The sequence below is a fragment of the Panthera tigris genome, chromosome A1, assembly GCF_018350195.1.
Source record: "Panthera tigris isolate Pti1 chromosome A1, P.tigris_Pti1_mat1.1, whole genome shotgun sequence".
In the NCBI taxonomy this organism is placed as follows: domain Eukaryota; kingdom Metazoa; phylum Chordata; class Mammalia; order Carnivora; family Felidae; genus Panthera; species Panthera tigris.
Window position 1 is genome coordinate 209295050 of NC_056660.1, and position 12622 is coordinate 209307671.

At 37.2% G+C, this 12622-nt stretch overlaps 1 protein-coding gene across 7 annotated transcripts in view; it reads left to right on the top strand.

The window, feature by feature from the left end:
• Positions 1 to 12622, top strand: part of NADK2 (NAD kinase 2, mitochondrial) — a 48955-nt gene that overhangs the window by 1915 nt on the left and 34418 nt on the right. For 3 of the 7 annotated variants that reach the window (XM_042996426.1, XM_042996433.1, XM_042996456.1), the window contains exons 2-4: positions 9659 to 9747; positions 10621 to 10709; positions 11551 to 11632. In XM_042996426.1, coding sequence (XP_042852360.1) covers positions 9659 to 9747; positions 10621 to 10709; positions 11551 to 11632 — 260 coding nt within the window. Of the gene's footprint in view, positions 1 to 3238; positions 3323 to 3520; positions 3649 to 7713; positions 7785 to 9067; positions 9089 to 9658; positions 9748 to 10620; positions 10710 to 11550; positions 11633 to 12622 lie in introns of those variants that run through there. The other 4 variants (XM_042996443.1, XM_042996447.1, XM_042996439.1 and 1 more) reach the window with 4 other exon arrangements.

The window sequence follows — 12622 nt, forward strand, 5'->3', positions numbered from 1 at the left end:
CCCTTGGATTGTACTCCCAGTTTTGCAAGATCTACTTTTTAGAAATTGTCAAACATATGTATAAAAATGTTTTCTATACAATTTTATCAAAGCCCCTCGCAGCAGTTTAAAGTAGCACACTCCATTGGCATGTTTGGAGTGTGGGATTGGGATTTAGGAGCTTGGGGTTCTAGGCCCAGTTTGTGTGGTTAACTTCCTATCAGTCTTTTTAACTTCTCTGGGCCTCATGCATGAAAATGATACCTTTTTGTAGTACTGTCAGGTTTTAAAAGTGCTTTCACCTAGTTCAGTATATGAAACAGTAGGCTGGACTAGATAGCCTCTACAGGCTCTTTTTCGTGCTGGCATTTTGAAACTCTGGATGATTTTTCAAGGCCTCAAGAAGATGAGTGTCCTCTAAATTAGATTAATTCTGGGACCTCTGAATTAGATTGCCACTAATCAAAACATTTTAAATGTAGGCAGATCAATAAGTCTTTAGAAATTGAACTACATAGTGTACCCACTATGGGTATCTAAAGAGAAATCTCTAATAGGTAAATATTTGTCTATTGCTAGGTAATGCTGTTTGGGAGAAGAAAACTTAGCGTTAAAACTTCTGTACTATAGAACACATGGTTTTGTAATCTCAAGGCAGTGAAATAGTCGTTGTTGTCATTTCAGTTACATTATATTGGATTAGTTCCTTACTGATTTGAGTTTACCATTTACATTAAAGCCAGTATTCAGAATGGAGTAGCAGTAGATGGAGTTGAGGCCAAAGAATATGGGGCTGTGTAAAGTTTTTCTAAAATGGGACTCTGTAGTAGGACTGATAAGCTGGCTAATATTGTTTGCTGTTTTGCTGGGGTAAAAGATACTAAGATATATGAATAATGTGAATTGAGTACAAAAGAAAGTGGCCATGTGCTTACTTTAGTCTCTGGCACCTTACCTCTGGTGTCTATAGTGTCATGGTAACCTGAAGTTTTATACCAGAGGGTTCTCTTTTGTTGTGGAGGTGGTGGTTTTGTTGCAGAATAGGTCTCTGTTAGGTTGTTAAAATGCACATAGAAGATGAAGGATGGAGTGCCAGTATAATCTTATACCCCAAAGCCTCATGGGTTACTTAAGTAGAGGAAATACTTCTTAGTTGATAAAGCATGTATAAAATAGGGTTAAATCTTTGAAGCTTGGTCTTTCACTTACTCTTATTGGTGGCATTGCTTTATTTTTAATTCGTGCAGTGATGTTTCCTGTGAATTTCTGGTGTAGGATTTTTACCTCTGCTGGCTCATTACCTTGCAAGGGATAATTAAACTATTATTCCAATTTACTTACATCATAAGAGATGTAGCTGTTGGCAGATGTGGGACTTTTATTTATAGGGTCTGTGACACTCAACAAATTAGATCTTTAGATGAATCAAAGATGATTGGAAAGGGTTTTGACATTGTTATCATGCCTTATTGGCCAAAGAGAAGGTTTTATTGAAAACTATTTTAATATATACTAAATGAGACATGAACAATTTCCACCCTTCTCTCCCTCCACGCAACTCCTTTTAATGGTTGCCTTATTTATGTATTTATTTATTTATTTAAAGTTTGGGTGCATGTATGGGTGTGTGTGTGTGCATGCATAAGCAGAGGAGGGGCAGAGAGAGAAGCAAAGAGAGCATCTCAAGCAGGCTCTGCTCTCCAGGAATTGTGAGATCATGACTTGAGCTGGAACCAAGAGTCACTTAACCAACCTAGCCACCCCTGCAGGCACTCCTAGTTGTTGTTTTTTAATCTTTATAATGGGATGGAATAATTTCATTTAGCAGTCCCTTTATTACTGGATTGAATTATTCATAGTTATTACCTTCCTAACATATTTGGGAGATCCTAGCACCTTGGATTTTGTTTCCCTTAACAGTGTTTCCTGCAGTGATGGTGTAGCTTAGGTTGTGGTTCTTGGGCAGGTAATACTTTTGCCACATGGTGTGCAATGAATGTAGTGTATATGAATATTTATCAAATTAAAGAACATGATCTGGAGTGCCTCCAGGGCTTTCTAACAGAGTCTCACTCCTCTCAAATCTTTCAGATACAGGCACCAGAGTGGTCTATCTATAGTGAACATCTGGCCAGTTTACTCCTCTGCTTAGAACTACTCAAAAGCTCCCCATAACCGGTAGAGTCACCTAGGAAGTTTGTTAAAATGCAGATACCTGAACCTTTGCACCCCAAGATTCTGATTCAGTTTGTGGAGACTCAAGACTCTGCCTTTATCAACCACACACCCTTAAGGTTGATGGCTCTGTCCAGGGGACTTCATTTTTAATAAGCTCTCCAGGTTTGCAGGTGGTCCCCAGATCACACTTTGAGAAACACTGCTCTATGGGAAGCTTCATGATCCTTACTTAGTATGCCAAACAAGGCCCTTCATGAACTGGCTCCTGTATGTCTGTTGAGCTTTATTTCTAATCAGTTTTTGTCTCGAACTTCATTTTCCACTAATTTCAAACTGTTTTAATTTTCACTAGGTGCTGTGCTGATTTAATTTTATGTATTTATGGATTAGTGCATTAAAATGTTCAAAATGTAAAAGATACAGAAGGCTATACAATGAAAAGTCTCTTATTCTTGTTACTGGGCACTGTGTTTTTGTCCCTGGAAGTAGCCAGTGTTATCAGTTCCTTGTGTTTCCTTCCAGAAATAATCCATACATACAAATCAACACAATGAAATATTATTTTTCTTTGTCCCACCCCTTTTTACTTAGTGATAACATACTATTTAAGCTATTCTGCACCTTGTTCTTTCTTTAAAATAGTATGTGTGGGAGTCCATTGTGTGCATGTCTTAATTTATTAAAATACATTCTGTAATGGGGGTGCCTGGGGGCTCATTCGGTTAGGCTTCTGATTTTGGCTCAGGTCATGATCTCAGATTTGTGAGTTTGAGCCCCACATTGGTCTCGCTGCTGTCAGTTCAGAGCCCACTTTGGATCTTCTGTCCACCTGTCCCCCCCCCCCCCCGTGTCTACCCCTCCCCCGCTTGCATGCATGCACACTCTCTCCCTACCCCCCCAAAAATAAACATTAAAATACATTCTATAGTGAATAACGTGTGTGTTAATTTATGTATGTGTGAACCAGGCTCTAAGATAAATACCTAAAAGTGGAATTGCTGAGTCAAAAGGCATGTACGTTTGAAATTTTAATGGGTATTGCTAAATTTCTTCCCTCCAAGGCTGTACCAATGTATACCTTCCCCAGCAATGGATGAAAGTTGCTGTTACTCCACAAGAAGTTTATCACATTTTGGAGTTTTACCAAGCTGGGAGGTGAAAAATGGTATTTCAGGGTGGTTTGATTTGTATCTGCTAGTGTCTTTTCCTCTGCAGCCTATTTTAGTGCGAATATTTCTCTTTCCTCTAACCAAGTTCCTTTGAGGTCAAGCTCCAGATGTTACTGTCATAGGAAGCCTTCCTTTGTAACCTTGCTGTGCCCCTCTTGGGCCCCAAAGTTGTGTTAGGTACTCTTCACTGTATCTTCCCAATACTTACACATTTGAGCTTTCCACCTCTGAGTATGATCTGATTATTTTCTTCTCTAGACTTCAGGGCAAAGACTGCATCTTATTCATCATCCTCTCCACCTTCCCATCCCCACCAAAAAAGGTAGTAAAACGTTTGTCTTTCTAAAAGTTATTTTTAGTTCTTTTCTCTTGGAGGCTTCCAGTCCAGAGCCGTATTTCCAGCTATCATTCTTCTGAAAGACGTTAGCTGCTGAAATCTTAAGATAGAGGTTACCAACATGAGTTTCCTGGAAGAGGCTTCATGTGTTAAAGAAACATAAGCCTAAACAAAACAGGATTTTTATTTGGCCATGGGATTTTGGAAGGGGGACAGAAAAATGTGTCAAATTTTGTGTGATACAACTTGGAAAATAGAGACTTACAGTACACTCCTTCCCATAAATATTTGTCGTTAAATGGGAGACCCAGAAAGATGTAAAAGGGTTGAATATTACAGTAGCTGAAATTCCACCACTAACGTAATCATTGACCAGTGTGCTTTAGAGCCCTGATTTTCAGGCTTTTCTTATCAGGATTACTTAGGGGAGGTTTTCAAAACTACAAATATGTGGCCAGCCATGAGACTGTAAACAACATAATTTCTTACTGTGATCCCTTTTCCTGTGTTTTTGATTATATGAATTAAGTTTTGAGTAAAAAAGTGTTTATCAATGCACATTAGTATGTTCTTAGCTAGTAAGGTGTAAGTTAACTTTATTTTTCGCTATCACTGATCTTTGTAATACGTAATAGGTGTATTTCAAAATATCACCAAACGTGCCGGTTATTTCATGCCTTAGGAAAGTTCATTATATATGATGTGGATTGTGCAGGAGATTAGACCAACCTCCATAAGACATTTGCATTCAAGGAGAGGTTAGTCAATTGGATTTCTTCTTCCTAACTGCAAGTTGGTAGAATTAGGACATAGGAACAGAATAGTTCTTGGCCTGTGTAACTTAATCATTAAAATGAGGCTTAGTGCCCTAATGAGCATTTACAGTTCCCAAGGAGGAGTGAAATCTATAGCTAATGTAGGGTTGTTAGGAGTCTCTAGTGGAAAGTCTTGGATTGAGAGCAGGGACGCCTTGGGCGCTCAGTCTTGGATCTGAAGAGGCGTCTGGGTGGCTCAGTCAGTTAGGCGTCCGACTTCAGTTCAGGTCGTGATCTCACAGTCTGTGAGTTCGAGCCCCACATCGGGCTCTGGGCTGACAGCTTGGAGCCTGCAGCCTGCTTCGGATTCTGTGTCTCCCTCTCTCTCTGCACCTCCCTTGCTTGTGCTCTCTCTCTTTCTCTGCCTCTCAAAAATAAACATTAAAAAAAACTAAAAAAAAAAAAAAAAAAAGCAGGAGATCTGAGTTTGGATACTGGCACCAATCTATTAGCTTTGTAAACTGGATCAAGTAACCTAACCTCTTTCTATTTATCAGCCTCTTTGACTTTGAAATAGGTATAGTGTCTGTTTTTCCTTGTTTACATAATTTTTAGGAAGAGCAAATTGATTGGAAATTTACATAATTTAAAGCAGCATAATTAGGATTTTTAGCCACAATAATGATCATTATGTAAATGTCACCATTACTTATTAAATTTTGTTCTTAAAATGGTACTGATTTGGTCACTTCAAAATAGGTTCCTTTATAAAACAGACAGCTAAAGTAACTGAAGACTTATTGAATTTAACTTTTGCTCATGTTTTTTTTTTAAGCCCATTTCTCGGAGGAAGTGGTACTTTTGAATTGTTTACTTCTAAGAAGTATTTTTGTGGGGCGCCTGGATGACTCAGTTGGTTGAGTGTCCAACTCTTTATTTTGGCTCAGGTCATGATTCCAGGGCTGTGGGATCGAGTCCCGGGTTGGGTTCTGTGCTGACTGTGGAACCTGCTTAAGATTCTGGCTCTCTACCTCTGCCCCTGTCCCCTGTTGTACTCTGTCTCTCTCTCTCAAAAAAAGTATTTTTGTAGTGGAGAAAATAATTATAAAAATTATGGTCTTTAAAAATAAGATCTAAAAATATGTTTAAAAATAAAACTTGCTTACAGTGTCACTATTGCCAACATTCATGAAGTTTGTTGGTTAATTTGTTTAAAGTGTCACCCATTCATTGAGCACTTGCTAGGTTCTGGGGAACCACAGGTGAATAAAAGGGTTCCCAAATGTATGGAGAAAATATTTTAAATTGTGTTATAACTGTAAGTGGTCCATGGGAATACAGAGAAGGGAGGGAGTAATTTGGGAAGGGTAAGAATGAAAGAGAAAAAGATGACCTTTGCATTTTTTCAACTTTTAAGTAGACTTGCTAGTGATCTTTTTAAAGTTTAGACTTTCAGTTATGAAATGTTTTTACCACATAGAGAACTTTCAAAATAGACCCCTGTATATCCAGCTACTGAGACTTAACAGATACTAATATTTTGCCACATTTGCTTGAGATACTTACAAAAAAAATTTTTTTTAAATATTTGTTTATTTTTGAGAGAGAGAAACAGAGTGTGAGCAGGCGAGGGGCAGAGAGAAGGGGAGACACAGAATCCAGAGCAGGCTCCAGGCTCTGAGCTGTCAGCAAAGAGCCCGACACAGGGCTCGAACCCACAAGCCGTGAGAATATGACCTGAGCCGAAGTCGGACCTTTAACCAACTGAGCCACCCAGGTGCCCCAATGCCAGAGATATTTTTAAAGGGAATGTTATAACTTATAACTAAAGCCTTATTCCAACTTTTTCCCTCCCTGTGTCCCTAGAGGTAACCACTAGCCTGAAGTTGTTAAATATATATATATATATATATATATATATATATATACACACACACACACACATATATATCTTTTTCATGCATATGTTATACATTTATTAATGTGACCATGCCCATAAAAAGTGTATTGTGTGTCTTAAAGTTACATCAATAATATATTCTTTAAATTGTATACCTGTTCTTTAGAAATTTACTTTTCTTATTCACTATTGGTTTTGAAACTTCTCTATTTTGATATATGTTAATTCATTTTAAGTGCTGTCAAGTATTACATTGTTTGGATAATGAGGTTGTTTCTAGTTTTTTCTATTAAAAAATGCAATTAGAAGTACAAATAATATTTCCATAAGCACTGAACATCTCCCTGATACCCCATGTTCTCATTAGCACTTGGTGGACTTTATCATTTTTGCCAATATGATGAGAGTGAAATGAGATCCTTTAAGTTTAGGGTATTTTAATTAAATATTAAAGAATAAGGAAGAATTTATATGTCAAGGGTAGAGAACAGTACTAATGAGACAGTGGAGAAGTTAATCTTTGCCAGCCAAAAGAACTGAGATATTTCTGACTGTAATCTACAGTTGGAAAAATTTTACATATGACTCACTAAGTACATATACTCGTATTTGAAATAAAAGGTAATGTGAAACAACTGAGCAGTTGCATGTAGTAGAGTTTATTCTTAATACCAGTGCTGCTTGTGATCAATAAATTGATGTGACAGCCATTTTAAGGGCAGTTTGAAAATCATTGTTCAAGAGTAAGTATATAGAAGGGGAACAGGTAGGCTGGACCTTACCAGGGTATTAAATGTCATGGACAGGAGTTTGCTTTATGTCCTAGTCATTTTCAGTGTTTTTTAGCAATAGAAGACAACTGTCCTGTTCTCTTTCCCCACAAGAGGAGTGGAAGGTCAGTTTTTCTGAGACGTTAGCATTCTGGGCCTAGTATGAAAGCAGGCTTCTGGTAGTGGTGGTTAGGTTGGAGGACTGGGAAATAAAGACTTTTAAAGGAAGCAGTTAGAAATTCTGGAGGCAGGCTATTGCGTGACACCAGATAAGAGCTGATGTTGCCCAGAACTCAAGCAGTGGCAGCATGACTGTGGACAGATTGGACAGACAGTTTATAGGTACGATTGTTGTTCTTCACCACTGACTGACTGTGGAGATTGAGTGTGAGGGAAGAATTAAAGGTGACGCCTGCGTTTATTCTGTTGCTTATATAAATGTAAGTATTATTAACTGGTATACGGGACTGAGAAGAGCAAATTTGAAGGAGGAATATGTAATCAGATTTAGATGGTTGTGGGGAAAGGTACCTGATCTACCAATGGGGGAGTATAAATGCTCACGTTGAAAATTTGAGCCGAAAGCTTAAAGGAAAGATGTGAGCTAACAGTGTATATTTCATAGTTGCCAGTGTATACTTGGGCCATCAAGTCCTGCAGCAGGGAGGTAACTCCAAGAACACGAAGTGGGAGCAGGTAAGAAAGTCAGGGATGGAACCTTGAGCAATCCCAACGTATGAGGGAATGGGTAAACAGGATAAAAAGAGGAAGGCAGAAGTAGGAAGAGAATTATGGGGAAAGTAAAGGTGAGTGCCTGGGAGAAAGGCTAAGTGAAACTGAAATGATCTAAGATAAATGCCAAATATAGCTGGAGAAATATTTAGGGTTCACTGTACCAGGCCTGATCATGCTAAGTGGAATAGTTTACTTTCCAGCTGTTGACTAGGTGTTTCTCATCAGTGTAAGGCAGTTTTGAGTTAACAGTGTACCATTTAGTTAAGTGGGTACTCTTTTTAAGAGTGCTTCAATTCTGCCTGTGAGTTTACATACCAAACAAACAGGTCATTGTCTCAAAAAGCTTGTGTATTTCTTATGCGTTAAATTTGAAGACTATTTCCTTCCCTTACTGAGCTTTCCTGTGACTTATCACAGAGAGTACAAAGTAGTAACATTCAGCTGACTGTAAAATAAGTTAAAAATTTGTTTTGTAATAAACTCAGTTTAGGTCAAGTAAAAATATCTATGATACTTTAATAAAAGCAGTTGGATCATTTAGGAAATGACCTATCACATCTAACTTTAATGTGGACAAATTTTTGTTGGTTTAGAATCCATTTTTCCGTTCATGCTTTGTTGTATTTTAACTTTCAGGCTACTTGGGCAGAAGTGATGTTTGCTTTTGGAAATTTTGTAGGAGAAACTCTTTTTGCTTGTTTATTATATTTTTAATGCTTATTATTTAATGTTTATTTTTGAGAGAGAGTGTGAGTGGGGCAGGGGCAGAGAGAGGGGGAGACAGAATCTGAAGCAGGCTCCAGGCCGCGAGCTGTTGGCACAGACCCTGACGTGGGACTTGAACCCACTAACCACGAGATCATGACCTGAGCTGACATCGGATGCTTAACTGACTGAGACACTCAGATGCCCCACAATATGCTTTTTAATTCTGGCATTCACTCTACTGGACAAATTTCCTACTTGATTAAATGGATGTTCATTGAAGATATTTCTAAACTTCTCTCTCAACATTTTATTTACTTTTATTTTATTTAGAAGACATATACTTTAAAAGGAGAATATTAATGGTACGGTAGTAACATTATAAAATGTCACTCCAATGGACTAGGAAAGATAATTCTTGAATGATATATGTCTTTATATCTAAATGTTATCCAATTTCAGTGAGCTAACCAGTCCTTTGTTTGGATTGTGTGGGGGAAATTCCAAATAGAGTTCATAAATCTGAACAGAAGAGAGCTGCAAATCCAAGTGGAGTAAAGGTCATCTAACTGCCTTCTAAAATATTAGAAGATTAGTTTATCTTTGGTCTTCGAGTAGCCGTATGCAATGTGTTAAAAATCCATTTAAAAAATTAGTTGTAAAGTAAGCAAAAAAAATTTTTTTAATGCTTATTTATTTTTGAGACAGAGAGAGAGAGCACGAGTGGGTTGGGGCAGAGAGAGAGGGAGACACAGAATCCTAAGCAGGCTCCAGGCTCCGAGCTGTCAACACAGAGCCCAATACGGGGCTTGAACTCACAAACTGTGAGATCGTGACCTGTGTTGAAGTCGGACGCTCAACCGACTGAACCACTCAGGTGCCCCAAATAGGCAAATTTTGAGATCTTGTTAACTACGTGATTCAGGAAACTTAATGCTGTATTTGGTATTGAAACCAAATTATAATTTTCTGAAGCCAGGCTTTCTAGTTCAGTTTAAACTTGTAGTCCTACAAATATACCTTTAAAAAAAAAAATCTTTCTGTTTTTACATAGGGTTTTTTAAAGAGAGATGTTCTACTGTGTACTATATGACATGTAATAAGACAGAATTTGTTTTATTTTGATATAGCTTGCATTGAAAGGCTCTAGCTACAGTGGACTGCTTGAACGGCATCATATTCACACCAAAAATGTAGAGCATATTCTAGATAGTTTACGGTGAGTCATTGGGATTGGATCTTGGATGGGCTTTTGTATTCAGGACTTTTAGTTTTTATTTTTACTAGAAGATGATCCTGCGATTTTTAGTAAAGATTTCCGTTATAAAATAATTTTCAGAAAATTATATCGTGGTTAATGGAGTTGACATTGTAGTGTTTCTAAGGAAATTTTTGTACTCTGAAAATTTCACAGATTTTCAGTTAATATTTGGTCTGAGAAGTGCCTTTTCCACAGAGACAATTCTGTATACATTATGCTTGAACTGTATATGTAATGTTTTTTTAAACAATACTAGATTATATGGGTGTTCATTAAAATATTATTTGAATGTCTGAATATCATAGAAACTTCAGTTAATTCAATTAATGCAGTCAGTGAATAAGTTTATATAAGAGAATCAGTGTGAGAACATGCAAAGTAGAAAGTATTTTAGTTACGGTTTCAGTGTCTGACAACTGAATGAATATTTTGGATTTAAAGTAATGACTATTTTGTTTTATAATTAAAAGTCTCTCAAGATGTGACTCTTCTAGGACATTTTTGTATTAATGAATTTTAGCATTAGGAATAGAGAAAATGAATTGAAATTCTCATTTATCAATATTGCTATTTGTCAGGGACTGTAACAACATGTTTTTAAAGCATGTAAAAGATTTGGGATCATTGTTAACTTTCAGTTTACTCTTGTGCATCTTGACTTACCATAGTTAATTGGCTGTTGTAATTAAAATGAAGCTAAGCTTGCAAAGCTAAACATAAATTTGTTTATAAAACAAGTTTATTTTACATCATTGTAATAATTTGCCTCTCAGAAAACATCCTTTAAATTATTAGTGGAAATTTTATGTAACGTTTACTTTCTTATCTTAGGAATGAGGGAATTGAGGTTCGCCTAGTAAAGAGGAGAGAATATGATGAAGAAATTGTTCGATGGGCAGACGCTGTCATAGCTGCAGGAGGTAATAGTTTTACAGAGGGAAAGATTGGAATACAGAAATGCTCTTTAATATACATTTCCAGATACCCTGTAGTGTAGCTGTATTGAAGGCTTCAGAATCCTACCACAAGATGCATTTTTAGATTTTTAGGATAAGATTTAAAAAGATCTGCTATATGTAACATTTTGCTTTTTTAGTGAATGAATGATGTTATTGTGAGGTTCCATGTATATTAAAGGTATATTTAACTTCAAATATGATTCAAAGAATGAGTTGTAACTGTATTTTGGTTTAGTTATACTAGTCTTAAAAAAAAGTTGAAATTATTTAAGAGTTTAACAGGATTAAATTTCATCCCACTCTGACTCTCATATACTTATACCTATTTTTTCCTGAGCTTTATTATTAAGTTAGTGAACATTCTTTCTAAAGCTTTAAATTGATAGCATTTGTTAGAAAAATCTACACCGGACACTTTGTTAGATATATTCTCATTAAAATATTTTATGAGTTTGGATTGATGTTATGACAGAAAGAAAAAGAATTGGCTAATAGAAGTGATAGGATTAGAGCAGTAGTTCCCAACTGGAGGCTACTACTGGGCATCTAGCATGTAGAGGCCATGGATACTGCTGAACATCCTGTTATGCACAGGACAGCCCCCCACAACAAAGAATTATCTGGCCTAAAATGTCAGTCTTGCCACTGTTGAGAAATCCTGGGTTAGGGCTGGTGGGTAGAAAGGCAGTGGAGAGGCCTCTGGTGGTCAACAGGATGGGGTGGGAGTGAGATTGTTAAAATAAAAGTACTTGTGTTCAGAATGATGTTAAAAACTAGTTTTGTAACAAATCTGGTTATGTAGGTGATGGCACGATGCTTCTGGCGGCAAGTAAAGTCTTGGACAGACTTAAACCAGTTATTGGAGTAAACACTGATCCAGAACGGTAAGGAAAAACACATTCTCTTTATTTGCTGTGTGTGTGTGTGTGTGTGTGTGTGTGTGTGTGTGTGTGTTGTACATACAGTTATACTTTGCTCTGCTTAGTATCTATTTCTGATAAATCTTAAATTTTGGAAGGTCTTTATTTCCTCTACCGTAGTCACATTGCTGTGCTCTGTTGCTGCAGAGAGTTTACTGTGGTACATGATGTTTAAGTGAAAGCATCATTGTTCCTGGTTATCATGAATATTAGAACCATGTTCCAAAAACATTTTAGAGATGAAATTCAGGCACGTAGAATTCATTTCTACTTTTAGTACAATTTTTATTCTTTAGTACAAGTTGTTTCCAAGGATCTAGCTCTTGCTTATAGCTCAGGCATGAGAAATATATATGCATTTAGCTGCCATTGGTGGTAGAAAATTTATGATATGGGATGGACAGGTCCTCACATTTGACTTCCCAGGTAGTCTGGGAGTAGGATCTGTGGCAGGATAGACCTGAGCCCTTGACCTAGGTGAGTATTGGTGTCCTTCAGTATTGCTGAAAGAGGGATGAGTTAATGTCCCATCTTCTACTTTTCTTATGTCTCTCATCTCCATTCCTGGTTATATCTCCACTGATTTTCTGGGTGACTTCATCAATTTAATGAAGAGACCAAACCCTGTCATCACTTCTTTTTTTCTTTCCTCAGCTTCACTGACATTTAGCATCATTCTCTTCCAGCCACCCACAGCATGACCATACCTGGACTTGATGATCATCTAGAATTGCCCCATCTCGCAAATCTTAATTCCACTCTGACCACAGTCTCCTATATTTAATAGCAGCCTTATTCCCTCAATTCTGCTAAGTCTGCCCTTTGGTTTTCAGTGCATTGAACCCCTCTATTTTCTTCAATTAATTTTCCCTCACTTCATTCACTTGCTTGACAAATTTCGTAGACATTTTGTACCATTGTCTTTCTGCTCAATCCTACCTCTGTCGATCATCC